Genomic DNA, 14,549 nt, shown 5'->3' with positions numbered 1-14,549 from the left:
ACATGACCCTGAACATTTGTAAACCAGTTCAGATCAATTTGCAGAGATGAGCTCCCACCTCAGGGTCTTTGTACTTACTCTTCTCTCTGCATGGAGTGCCTTCTCCTGGAAAGCCATACAACTCAGCTACCTCTCTGCTCACCCTAGTTAAAATTACAACTCCCTTCCCACTCCACAGACCCTGTCCCTGTTCTTTGCGTTATTCTTCTCCATAGCACTTATGACCACCAAGCACACACTGCTTTACTTATTTATTGACTCCTTCCGCTCGCTAGACTGGAAACTGTGTCAAGGCATGCATTTCATGTTTTGTTCACTGATACATCCTTGTCACTGGGAACAGAGCCTGACAGTAAAAACCCATCGCTGTCAAGTCGATTCCGACTCATAGCAACCCTACAGAACAGAGTAGAACTGCCCCATGGAGTTTCCAAGGAGCGCCTGATAGATTCGAACTGCCAACCTTTTGGTTAGCAGCCGGAGCACTTAACTTCCATGCCACCAGGGCTTCCTGACACATACATTTTGGCTGAATGAATATTTGGTTGAAGATTTAAGGAAATGATTCTACAAGATGAGTTCCCTTGTGAAAAAGCATTCTAGTAAAATCTCTGTGACACAAGAACAAGACACTTATACAACATATCTTGTGCCTAGACTGATTACTTGTTTCAAAAGGAAAACATGACTGAGAAGCGACTGATACTTCAATGCCACCTACAATGAAGTACCATTGGGCAGCAATTTCCTGTGCATAGCAACTTCCTATGTATATGTACATCCTCAAAGACTACATACACATATGCCATCCTTACAGGGAGTTTGGGTATTAGAAAACATCTGAGCTTTTTCAGGGGGATCAAATGGCATACCTGAATTGAGAATTAGCTCTGCTGCTTTCATGCAGATTGAAAGGGCGAACTGTAATGCCAACAAGCTTTGGCCCACTGCAAGTATTCAATAAATATGTGTGGGTAGGTGATTATTCAGGGTGATGTTCTGTTTTCATCTTCAATAATTTTTGCCACAAAAGTAAAACCATGCCAGGAATTCAGGGGCTATGCTAATCTATGTATCTGTCAATAATTGGGAACATGATGCATACTTTACAAGAATTCCACAGGGCAAATGCACCAGTGTAGCGCTGCTGTGTAAATTAACCCAGCAAGATACTTTCTGGCAAGGATTACCTGATTCTGTCATTGGAAACACACGTTTTAAAACAATCACCTTGCTGTGGCATTTGGTTATACTTTCTGGAGTCTAACTGGAGCTCCTAAGGAAGCAGCTTCACAGCTTCTGATGTGGTTACCTGATCATTCCACAGAGAGTGTTATAACAAAGAGCAACCTCAAAAAAGGGTGACTCTTGGTGAATTACATCATATTTGCTATGCTAAGAGAGGTATTCAGTATAGCCACTCAACAACTGGCTGAATGTAGCAGGAATAAATGTGATTCAGCACTTTTGAGCCTTTTGACTTCCTCTGTATGTGGGAAGCTATTAAATTAATAGCAAATATAATCATAGTATAAGTTTTTAGTAACACTGGAAAGAGAAGAATAATAATTGCAATAATGTGATGAACCATGAAAAATAGTAATTATAACAAATATTACTATTGATAATGAACTACAAAGTTATTTCTATAAGGTGTGAGAGAGTATGTGAGAAATTATCATCAAAGAATTTTTATAGGATTGTTTATTCAGAGACATTTCTTCCCCCCAGTGACAGACACTCAAATGCCAGCCCTCTGGAGAACAGCATGACCAGCTGACAAGGCATCCTGGATAGAAATTACACTAAATTATAAGATTCAGGATGGAATGGAAAAATAATGTACATAGCAGACCTCCAAAACTGCCCAAGAAAGCTGAAACAAAGTAGAACATTTCTGCACCCAAGAGGAATTTGGTAGCATTCCTCTAAGGTATATAAAGCCTCATTAAAATGGAACTTTTTATGGACAACTGAAGTGGCCTTTCATTTCTCTTTCTCCCAGGCTAGGTGCTTTGGTAAACCCACAGCTTATAAGTAAGTATAAACTAATTCTACAGGCCAAGGTATGTTTAGATATGTGAGTAAAATTTGGGGGAGAACAAATCTGTTAAAAGAGTGGGATTCCATATCCATGTGATTTTCTTAAATTTGCACTCTGAGCTCTTTCACTGCAAAATGTATCAGTTAATTTAAGAACTGTAACAGTATACTACAGTAATGGAACAAGCTAGAGTATTTTTTTGTCCCAATAAAGAACCGTTGTTGAAGGCCTGACCCTCCTCTGCCTGTTTACAGTCGCTCAACTCCAGAGAAGAAAGAGAAGCTTGTGGAAGCCCTCTATGTAACTTATTCAAAATGAATTGAATCCATTAGTTAATTGCAGAGTATTAAGAGGCCTGTGTTCACTCTAGTTGCTGTCAAGTCAATTCTGATCATGGCTATGCCATGCGTGTTAGAGTACAACTGTGCTCCATAGGAATTTGAGTGGCTGATATTTTGCAAGTAGATCACCAGGCCTTTCTTCTAAGATGCCTCTGGGTGGACTCAAACCTCCACCCTTTCAGTTAGCTGCCAATTGTTAACCATTTGCACCACCTAGGCATTCACTATCTACCCTACACACTGCCATTGAGTCGATGCCAACTCACAGAGACCCCGTAGGACGGAGTAGAACTGCACCATAGAGCTTCCAAGGAGCGGCTGGTGGATTTGAATTTCTGACCTTCTGGTCAGCAGCCAGGCTCTTAACCACTGTGCCACCAAGGCTCCGAATTCATGAGTAGTAACAGTGAAATTTTAGGATACTGTCATCCATGCATTAATATGTGCTTACGTAAGCTGTCTATTTTATTGTATAAAGGTAAGATAACTTAAAACGTGTATAAAAACACTAATGATTGAGAAATTTGGGATCATAATTATGATACCAATTGCCAAAGTTAAATAAAAGGTATCTGAGAGCAAATCCAGGGATCCCAAACACCCAGTGCCGTTGAGTCATCCAGGGATACAGGGGAAAAAATAATACTTTTGTTTTTTAAATCTGCCAATTGCCATAAATTGTCTACAAGTTTTACTGCCTTTTTTTAAAAGTAATTTTAAATCCATTTTAGAGCAATCATGCTGAAAAGCTTGTTATGTTTCTGTGTCCCCCCGACACAATGCAGAAAGGCCACAGTAAATTAAGCAAATGCCTAGGCTTACCAGTAAAAAAGGCCAGAAATGCCTTTGTACTACATTTTATTTAACTGCAAAGCATATATCTAAAAACCTGGTGATTATCTATTAAGAAAGATCAGTTTCCATTTCCCAAGACCCCTGCTCCCTCTTGTATTAAACGAGTTACTTTGGAATCATAAACCATCAGTCATGCCTCTATTAAAGAGATAATTATATACTGTGGAAACTCTGGTGGCTAGTGCTTTTTGTTTTCTTTTTAAGAAACTGCTTCTAATCCAGAGCAGAATTTTCTTTTTAGTGAGGTTTTTAATAACTTATTATTAAATTCTTTAGTAACAGTTTTAAAGAGCTTGAATTCAGTACTACTATGTTTTTTTTCCAGTCTCTCTATATATTTTTTATATAACAACAACACAGCATCTCAATAAGACAGACATCTACTTTTCCCTTTTAAGGTAAATAAGGAAAATTAAAGACATTAAAGAACATTTCTTACTGCACAGAGGTGAGGGTTAGGGGTACCACCTCCTGGGTTAATGCAAGCATTGGCCTACTTTCTCAGGCAGTGTACACCTTCAGCACCCATAGAATCCCACAGTTCATCCAGGAGGTATTCCAGCATTAGTCCAGGATTCCCAACTCTCCTGACAATTTCTAATTATCAGCCTCACATCAGTGTATAAACTAAACTAGCAGTCATAAGCCTAGTGGATAACTCTTCATAATCAGACTGATGCAAACATACTCATTAAAAGACAAACCTTTCAGTTTTCCGTCAAAGTTTGGATTGGTAGCTACTTTCAAGCCAGGATGAGGTAGCAGAAAACAGGAAATTTTGGTGAAACAGGAATGGATGTGTTTTCGAACATTCTGTAGTTCTTCATGCTGATTCCCTGAGACCTGCAGTAAGTCATTGTTATGTTTAAACTGCTTTCAACACACATTGAACTGCAAAGGAATTCTGTGGCATCTTTTATTTGCTGTCTGTCTAGCCCCACAATGATAAAAATGACATGGTGGGGCTGCTACTGAAGAAAGAATAAGGTCTCGGGTAAATTTGCTCACACAGCCATATCTAAGAATAACATTAAAAAAAAAAAAGCTAAACCTATTGTGGTTTAATTGATTCCAATTCATAGTGACCCTATAGGACAGAGTAGAACTGCCTCATAGGGTTTCCCAGGAGTGCCTGGTGGATTTGAACTGCTGACCTTTTGGTTAGCAGCCAAGATCCTATCCACTGTACCACCAGGACTCCAAGAATAGCATGTACATGATATAATTAATTAATTAATTACAACGAATAAGTGTCTACTCTTACACTAACTCAGATAGGCCTTCCCATTTTTTAGTACAAATTAGGAGGGTTTTACTCTAGCTATATATATTATATATAGCTATATATATTACATATTGCTGTATAAAAAAAAACTTTTTTTAATATATATTATATAGCAATATATAATATGTATTTTTCAAATTTTCTTTAATTCAAAGTACACACAGGAGACACAAATAGATCATAAGATATTCCTACCTTCTTTTCAGGAGATACTCAAGGTAGCCTCTTGTCACCTGGTTATACATCTAAATTCTCAAAAGACATCTTAATAGCTGGGTGTTTACTTAAAAGCTAAATTGGCCTTCTTTTTTTTTTTAAAGATGTATTTGACAGCATTTGGTATAGATAAACTACCTAAAAGTAACTATAAAAGGTAAGTTGAGAGATCCACGATTATCAAGGAACTTTTAATCTCAGTTTTGTTTTTTTTCTGATTTCTGATTTCTCCTTAGGCATTTTTGTGATATCTGCTCAACGTAAACAACTCATACAATATTGAGCTGTCATGTGAAGGATGGAAGGCCTTCTAATTTCACTTCCTGTGAACTATTAGCAAAATATCCTAGGATTGACTTCGTGGATTTCAAAATTAAGTGTATCTGTTAAATTAACTTTTAAAACTCTACTAAGTAAAAAAACATGAATCTAGATATTTACACTGATAGTCTGGGACTGATTTAATTCCTCAAAGTTTTATCTTTAGGAGTAATTCATTTCTGGTTAATCTATCTGAATCAAAGTTATTGATAATATTTCAAATTGTAACTAATAGTATTTTATTAAATATCAATCTTAATTTGTTCATAAAGATAGTATGAGGGTTAGCTGAGATTATGGCTACTGAGTACCTATTCAGGAAATCATTCAACAAAAGTAATACACTTCAGATTTTACTGGTGAAATGTCATGCACCTAGATAGCTAACAAACCTTGAGGCGTTTTTCCAAGAATTTGGCACCACCATCAGCTCCATATGAAAATTCATATGGGAAACTCCAGTCTCGAACAAGAAATATCAGACTCTAAAAAACAATAAGAAAGGATTGATAAGGGAACTTCAAGGTGCCTCCCTCTGCTTTTTATTGAAATAAATTAAAATGATGTTATTGTCAATAGTTTTTTTTTTTAACCACATTATGAAATTAAAAAGCAAACATAAAACCTTCTAAAGTTTCTAAGTAGTCTCTCCCCTATGAGATCATCCTATATGGTTATGCTTAGTGTTAACAGAAAGCTGCTCACAAAGTGACAAATCAAGATGAGAGACAGGGATGGCCCTCAAACTGGCTGAATGGTGCTAAGCAACTGTCTTAGTTATCTAGTGCTGCTATTTAACAGAAATACCACAAGTGGATAGCTTTAAGAAACAGAAGTTTATTCTCTCACAGTCTAGTAGGCTAGAGTCCAAATTCAAGGTGCCAACTCCAGGGGAAGGCTTTCTCTTTGTCAGCTCTAGAAGAAGGTCCTTGTCATCAATCTTCCCCTGGTTTGGGAGTGTCTCAGCACAGGGACCCTGGGTCCAAAGGACACCCTTTGCTCCTGGCACTACTTTCTGAGAAGAATGAGGTCCTTCTCCTCTCTGCTCAATTCTCTCTCTTATCTCAAAAGAGACTGAATCAAAATACAGCCTAATCCTGTAGATCGAGTCCTGCCTCATTAACCTAACTGCCTCAATCCTGCCTCATTAACATCCTAGAGGTAGGATTTATAACACATAGGAAAATCACATCAGATCACAAAATGGTGTACAACCATACAATACTGGGAATCATGGCCTAGCCAAGTGGACACACATATTTGGGGGACACAATTCAATCCATAACAGTAACCATAATCAGATTTTGTGTAGAATATGTCCTTTCTGATGGCTATAGCTGAATGTAGACATAATACACAAGACTGGCCTTTCTTAAACAAATTATTTTAATGTTTATTTGAAATGATACAAATACCTGCTCATCATAAAAAATTCAAACTATATTTATAATAAAGTTGAGAAAAGAGATTTTAAAAAGCACCCTAAATCCCATCTCTTGGATATAACCATAGTTAGCATTTGGTGAACATATTCCTATGTATTATAATAGAGGAGGGCCAAAGAGCAAAAAAAAGGAGAAAAATAATTTGATTAAAAAAGGGATCATTTTATATGTGGCATTTTAAATAAAAAGTATTTAAATGAAATATACTTGAATTTAACAAAGAAAACTGAGATATTTAAGAAATTGTTTAATTTCAATAAATGACTTCTCACCACAAGAAGTTCTAATAAATTCCTTTGAAGTTACGAAAAAATATTTGAAAAACTTAAAGGTTGCAGTCTTGTGTTAATTTTTGAAACCTTTTATTGAAATAGTCTACATAGGGAAAACTGTACATGTAAGTGTACAGTTCAATGAATTTTCACAAAGTGAATACGCCATGTAACCAGCACCTGGATCAAGAAACAGAAAATGTCCAGCAGTCCAGAAGCTCCCCTGCCCCCGATTCTGGCTTCCTTCCATTCACTTCCACCTGCGTAAGGGTAACCACTATTCTGGCTTCTATCAGCACAGATTAGTTTTTGCCTGTTTTTATAATTTATATAAATGAAATCATACACAATTTATTCTTTGCGTCCAGCTTCTCTCACTCAACATTATGCTTGTGAGATTCATATTATTGCATAATTGTACACCATTCATAGTTATCACTGCATAATATGGCTTTATGTGAATATTCATTCTACTGTAGATAGGCATTTCATTGTTTATAGTTTTGGACTGGTATGCATAGTGCTGTCATGAACATTCTTGTGTCTTTTAATTAACGTATGTATGCATTTCTGTTGGATCTATACCTAGGAGCAGAATTACTGAGTATGTATATGTTTAGGATCACCAGATACTCCCAGTTTTCCAAAATGTGCCAATTTATAACCCCGCCAGCACTGCTGGAGGGTTCCTGGTGCTACATATCCTCACCAATACTTTGTATATTCTATCTTTTAACCATTCTGATGGGTTTGGATTGGTAACCCATTGTGGTTTCAATTTGCATTTCCCTGATGACTAATGAAACTGAGCATCTTTTCATGTGTTTATTGGCTATTTGTTTCATTCTCCTTTGTGAAGCGCCTGTTCAAGTCTTTCGTCAATATTTGGTTGTGTTTTTTCCTTTGGAATCATGTTTTTAAAACACATATTTCATTTTTTAACTCCCTGACATGAGAAAATAAGCACACTAATACTTCCTCTTATCATTTTCCCTTTTGTTTGCTATTTTTGTTTTTGTTAAATCATGACATTGACATGACACAAATAGCAGCTTGAGTATAAATATTTGCAAATTTTACCAAAATAATGACATGTAGAACACATTGCTAGGACCCCTCCCAGGGCCTTGGAGGGAGTTCATGCAAGCAAGAAGCCCTGAAGCTCAAACTTCATTAGAATCATGATAAATCTGTCTCTGGTGATATAGCCTCTGCATTTCTTCCATATCTGTTATCTTCTCTATAAAATTCTTTGTATCTCTTTTTTCTTTGCCATTTTGTTTTGTATGCTTTCTCAATCAAGTCTGTCTCCTCTCATCTCTCATGATTAAGTTTTCATTTTTTTTTTGTTTCGTCACTTCTAATATGCCTTTGATCTCTCTGCAATGTTAACTTTTCCCTTCCATTTCTTTCTTGATCAACCAACCAAATTTTTATCCTCTACTACTGTCTTCTCTTTATGTCTTTTTTTTTTTTTTTAAAAAAACGAGCTCATGTTTTCTGCTGTTTCTTTGAGGGTAATCTGTTTGAAATCTTAATCCATTTTCTTAATTACTCCAGTAATGTATGCTCTTAATCTCTTTTCCAATGATACTTTTTTCTTTTTATTTTGCAGCTTCTACACTTGAATGTCTGGTTCATTTCTAATTTTTAGCTCACCTGATTTTGAATTGGCCCGGTTATTTGTAAAAAATTAATATGGGGGAAGAGAGAAGGGAAGCAAACTAGATAGTTTGAGATTCTATTCTGATTTATTATTTCTGAGACTCCTTTACAATATTTATTTCCTTTGTTTTATGCATATTTTTCCCCACTGTTTTTGGGATTGAAGAGGATAGTACATCCCACAGCAAATCTCTGTAGGTCTTAGGTTCTTTGTATTGCTTTCTGGCACTCTTTCTCTCTCCTTCGTCTATGTTCTCCTTTACTTCCTGCAATCTCTTGTAGAAAGTAAAAATGGCATAGCATGGTTTTGCCTTCTTCACCCTTCCCATACTACTGCAGCATCCACCTATTTTTCTCCAACAATGTTCTCCATTTCTTATGTAATCTGCCCCAACACCGCCCACCCCAAGTCCAGACTGTTCTATTCTTGGCCGGCGTGCTTTTTCTCCTGCTGCTCTTGCTCCCTCCTCTTATTTTTTATTATTTTAGTTTGCTTTTCTTATTACGAAAGTAATATGTTCAATCTAGAAATTTTCTAAAATACAAATAAGCAAAAAGAAGAAAATAAAAACCACCCACTCCTGAGGCAAATCCTGATCATATGTCCTTCTAATGATTTTCAATGATTTTTTTTTTCTTACAAAAATGGAAGCAGATGTGAATGTTATCTTGTCACTTGCTTTTATTTCACTTACCAATATATTATGGACAGCTTTGTATATCATGAACTAGTTTTATATATCTTATACTATTTTATTTGAGAGCAAGCATAGTGTAGTCATTAAGAACACATTTACTGCAGAATTGGACAACCAAGGTCTAATTCTTGGCATGCCACATTCCTAGGGGTGTGTCTGGGCAAATTACTCAACTATTTTTTGTCTCAGTTTCCTCGTATAGAAAATAGAGGAATTAATGGTACCCACCTCTCAGGACTACTAAATAAAATAATACATAAAAACCCAAAACCAAACCTGTTGCCATTGAGCTGATTCTGACTCATTGTGACCCTATAGGACAGAGTAGAACTGCCCCATAGAGTTTGCAAGGAGCGCTTGGTGGATTTGAACTGCTGACCTTTTGGTTAGCAGCCGTAGCACTTAACCATTACACCACCAGGGTTTCCAGATAATACATGTAATAGTGCCTGGTACATAGTGCTACGTTAGTTATTACTCTGTATTTTAATGGCCACATAGTACTATAGCACCTGGATGAGCCATAATTTATTTCAACAATCTCCTGGTGTTGGAAAATTAGATATTTTTCAGTTTTCAATTATTCTAAGCAATGCATTGATAAACAACCTTGAAGCTGAAAAGTTGTTCACATCTGGAAGGACCATGTTCCCCAAAATTGAATAATCAGTGGAATCATCTGGGAGGCTTTTAAAAGAACAGAATTCTTGGGCCCTACCCAAAACCTACTGAAACCAAAGTAATAGTAGCTTTCATTTATTGAGTGCCTGTTATATGCCCACTACAGTACTAGGAATTCTACACATGATATTTCATGCATCCCTGCAACAGTCCCAAAAGATAAGTTATAGTTATTATTCCCTTCATATATAAAAAATAAAACCTCTACTCATTCCTCAGGCATTAAGTAACTTGCCCAAAGTCACACAGCCAGAGAGGGGAAAGCCAGCATTCCAACCTGGGTCTTACTTCAAAAATCAGTGTGTACTTCCCCAAAGGTAAGCATAAAACATGTAATTTACAATTTGATGAAAAAATCTGAGAATTGATTTAAGCATGCTTTTATAAGTTAGGTTGAGAGATACTTCAAATTCTGGCTTGTGAAAAAATGTAGGAAATTGAGGAAAAATCAGAATTTTTTTAATGAAATTAGCTATCTTCAAATTATCTTTCTAAAATTTTATATCTTCTGAGTTTCCAACTGAATTTTTATTTTTTATTCTTGCCCATTAAAGTTTTTTGATATATCTTTTAAGTCTCTTTTAATCTACAGGTTACTCCTCCATCCCTTCCTTTTCCTTAAAATTTATCTGTTGAAGAATCTGGGAATTTGACCTACAGAGTTTCCCATAACCTGGACCTTGATAATTTCATATTCACAGCACGGTTCAACATGTTCTTTTATACTCTGTATTTCCTGAAAATTGGCAGCTGGACACAGAGGCTTGGTCTGACCCTGACTCAGGTTTTATTTCTTTGGCAAGGCTATTGGAAGTGTGTCTATGTTTATGTCTCCTTTTGTGAAGTTAGAAGCTGTTGGTGCTTAATGCTTAGATCTACTAATTCACTAAAAAAAAAAAAAGTTGGTATTTTAATTCTTTCAATTCTTTTTCATTTATTAGTAGGAATACTTTCATAAAGAGAAGCTTTCCCTCATCCATTGTTGTTACCCAGTGATATGGTTCATATAAAAATGCTTGATTTTCCCCCTTATATTTATCAGTTTTCAAGATAATGAATTGGTTCTCTATCATTGTCAGAAGGTGGTCAACTAGGCATTATTCTAAAACATCATTGTGACTTTAGAGATTTAAGTATATTTGATGAGTTTCAGTCCACTATAATTATTATGAATTAAGTTGAAATTGTCCATTACTGGCCAGTGAGTCCTTTTGACATGGTCTAGTGGGTATGACAAGATGTTCTAAGCTGATTTCCTGTCCCAGGCTATAAAAATGGCATGGTGGGGGCATCTGACCTCCTCTAACTTCACAAGGGGGAAAGAGAATCACCATCAGCATCAGCCCAAAGCTTATTCCTGTGGAGTAGAGGTCAGACATACCTCTTCTCTCCAACCATTTTACCAATTCTGATACCAGCTCTCCTTTCCACGGCACTCTACTTCTCTGCAAGGTTTGATAATTCATTGTAGTAGCTACACAGAACCCACAGACAATACTCCTGATTATGGGGTTTATTAGGGAAGTAACAAGTTACAATTCAGAATCAGGAATGACTCAGGACACAGTTCTTTGGTCAGGAAAGCTTCTTGGCCATGCCCATAGGCAGGCATATCTCTGGCCCTTAGCTTCTTGGCCCCGTGGGCCAGGCAGGCCTTTGGCCTGCTCAGACAAGTGTTACAAAGCTCTTTAGCTCCACAGACAAGTGCCCAGAGGTACCCCACTCTGCTTTCAAGCTACCTGCCAAAAGGTTCTCAGCTTTCTTGCTCCGTGGGCTGGGAAGCCCAGTGTGCCATCTCCTACCAGTCTCCTGGTTCTGCTGCTGCTGGTTCTCTGCCATGCTTGCTGCCACTTCTTGCTGTCTTGCACTGTCTCTGGTGTTATAGCTCTCTGTCTCCTGGGTCTAGGAGGTTCTCAGCACAGGGACCCCAGGTCCAAAGGATGCACTCCGCTCTGTCTCTTCTTCTTGGTGGTAGTGAGGTCCCCCCTTTCTACCTCTGGAATGGCTCATTTTAAGCCTAGTGGGATGGTAAAACTGACCAGTCCCCTCATTAGGGTTCCATACACCTTATTTGCATGGTCCCATGCATCAAGGGTGCCATGTACCTTATTTGCATTATTAGCAAGCTGACCAATCCCCTTGACCTTATTTGCATAGTCCCACTCAATCATTTGGTGGGGGTTACAAGACCATGGCTAGAAAGGCCATATAAAAGCGATCCATCGAAGCACACAGATCTAAAATTAGTCATTTCTCCAAGAAGCACTGGTTTCTTTTAGTAGGAAATGGTACTTCTTCATGATCACAATCGGGGGAGTGCTATTGGGTTGGTCATTGTTTCTAGGTCTTTTCAGAAGGCAGAGCTAGGATATAAGTAAATATATATGTATGTATATGATAAAATACCTCATGAATTCATATTGATACTTCCAATTAAAATTCAGGACCACAGAATTTTACTTAACTTCTACTTTACACCTGTGTTTCCTTTTTTACTCATTGAGAATCTTGGTTCTTTAAGCACAGAGGATGATTGAACTCGAATAGCCTCAGAAGAGCAATACCAATATGACTATCAACTACTAAAAGCATTTAATGAAAGCATTAAAAAGGGTTTTTTTTTTTGCATATGTACTCCCCTTTCTTCCTTCCTTTCTTCACATCTTCCTTCCTAGAATATAGACATTATATATAGTGCACTCTCCCTTTTATCCTTTATACATTCCATGCTCACTCCCAGTCTTTATGTCAATGTCTTTCTAGTCATTTTGATTACCTGAAGCCCATTCTTTATTAGATTTTTCATTAAGGACTTATGGGAACAATATTCTTTGCATTCTTGCATGTTGCTAACAGTTTGTGCCCTTTATACTTAAAAGTCAATTTTGCTGGATACAAAATCCTTGGGTCATATCTTCTTTCCTTGAACACGGATAATTCTTAGTTTGTGATTACGGACATTTCTTGTTTCACTAAGATGGAGGCTCCCCTTCCCCTCCCCCGCCCCCTTTTTTGGTAGATTCTTGTCAGGAGAGGAGATATTCTTGTGGAGAGGAGAATTAAAAAAAAAACTACTATCTTTAAAAAGATGCTCAATCTTGTCAAAATTTTTGTCAAAATACAAAATCTGTGTTCAGAACATTTCTACCTAAAACATTTGTTTTGGAAAATAGAGATTAGTCAGGAGAAAAAAAAAAAAAACTTTTACAAAATAGAGGTTCATGAATCAGAGTAAATGAAATTGACTATGTGAATTTGGTTATATTTTTCATTTTTCTTGGGAGACTTCTGTCTCATTTCTCAGTCGCTTTTACTGGGCATCTTCCCAAATTGACATAATGAAACCCATCTGTAGAACTGGAGATCAAGTCTTATTTTTTCAAATTAGCAATCACAAAATTAATACCAGGGTTCAAACTTCCACATCCCCTGCCTGATACTCTCAACCAGTGATATGCTGGTAAACTGTCTCTAACCAAAAAATGCCCTGATGTGTAGCATTTGCCAATTTCTGTGGTGTAAATACTCCTACGATGTCTGATGGGATAGGGCAGCTTTCTCAGATAGCTGTCTTTTTCCTCAGCTCTACCATATCTTTTCCTTCAATTTTCAGCCCAAGCAGGCAGACAATAGCCTCTCATTTTCTCAGTGAGATCATGCATTTCTCTGGTATTACTCTGCAGTTACAATCATCACAAATATTTGACCCAGAATGTTTTGCATTAGAATAGCTGAAATCCCTATCCAAGAATTTATTTTGCAACTTAACATTCTAAAATCATGGGAATAAAGGGTCTTTAAATATAATTAAACTAGAATAAAATAATTCATAATTTTCCATATGTAGGCCCAATTTGAATTAGAAATTGTGAGGAACAGAAGGCTTGTACTAATATGGTTGTATATTATATGCTCCCCTACTATTGTTTTCCCAGCAACCTTCTGTTTGGCCTTAAAACTGGTAGGACTGATCTGCTCACTAAAAATTTGAAGAACAGAATTTTTGTTTTTATCTCACAAAAAAGATTCAAATCTATTTCTAAGATCTAGGGTATTGGTGGGCTTTTAAGTATGTGAAAATGAGTACTAAGAATGCTATAGGAAAAAACTGGGATAAATTAACTAACCCAGAAGATGAAGTGCTTAATACTTAGGACATGAAAGAGAATGTAAATAGTCCTAAAATATATGCCCAAGAATGAAATAAAGCTTTCAGGAGAAGGGAATTCAAATTCTGTGAAGGCATTTTTTTAGGTTTTATCCTTATTTTCCTATTACAGGTAAACTTTAATTTACAAACTATCTGCACATATAAATGCACACAGAAATGGCACCCCATCTCTCTGCCACCAGAACCTCCCCTGCTTTAGATGCCCTCTGCCAGTGTGTGCCCAGTTGCTAAAACAGTCCTCAAACTTTATGTACTTAAGGATGACCCAGAGAGTGAAGATTCCCTCGTCCCAGCTCCAGGGATTCTGGTTCAACAGAACTGGGGTAAGGCTCAGAAATCTAAACTTTTTAATAAGTTCACCAGGTGACTCTATTCAGGTGCTCTAAGAATCATTTTTAAGGAACCTGGCTCTAAACCTATCACCAAGGCTGCATCTCTTCTATTTTAGCCACATAACTCAAATACTCCCAGGGTTCCAATGCCTAAGAGTTGAGAGAGTTGAGGAATAACTGGACATATCCAGGGTTCTAGGAATAATTTAAACAGACCAGGGCT

General features: G+C 36.9%; 1 protein-coding gene across 2 annotated transcripts in view; it reads right to left on the bottom strand.

Annotated features, from left to right (window-relative positions):
• ATL1 (atlastin GTPase 1) overlaps window positions 1-14,549 on the bottom strand; it is an 80,795-nt gene that overhangs the window by 12,493 nt on the left and 53,753 nt on the right. For both annotated transcript variants that reach the window (XM_064292465.1, XM_064292467.1), the window contains exons 8-9: window positions 5,455-5,547; window positions 3,945-4,083 (exon numbers count right to left, since the gene is read on the bottom strand). In XM_064292465.1, coding sequence (XP_064148535.1) covers window positions 3,945-4,083; window positions 5,455-5,547 — 232 coding nt within the window. The remainder of the gene's footprint in view (window positions 1-3,944; window positions 4,084-5,454; window positions 5,548-14,549) is intronic.

Source organism: Loxodonta africana, chromosome 10, assembly GCF_030014295.1.
Source record: "Loxodonta africana isolate mLoxAfr1 chromosome 10, mLoxAfr1.hap2, whole genome shotgun sequence".
Taxonomy (NCBI): Eukaryota; Metazoa; Chordata; class Mammalia; order Proboscidea; family Elephantidae; genus Loxodonta; species Loxodonta africana.
This window is presented reverse-complemented; position numbering and strand designations above follow the sequence as displayed.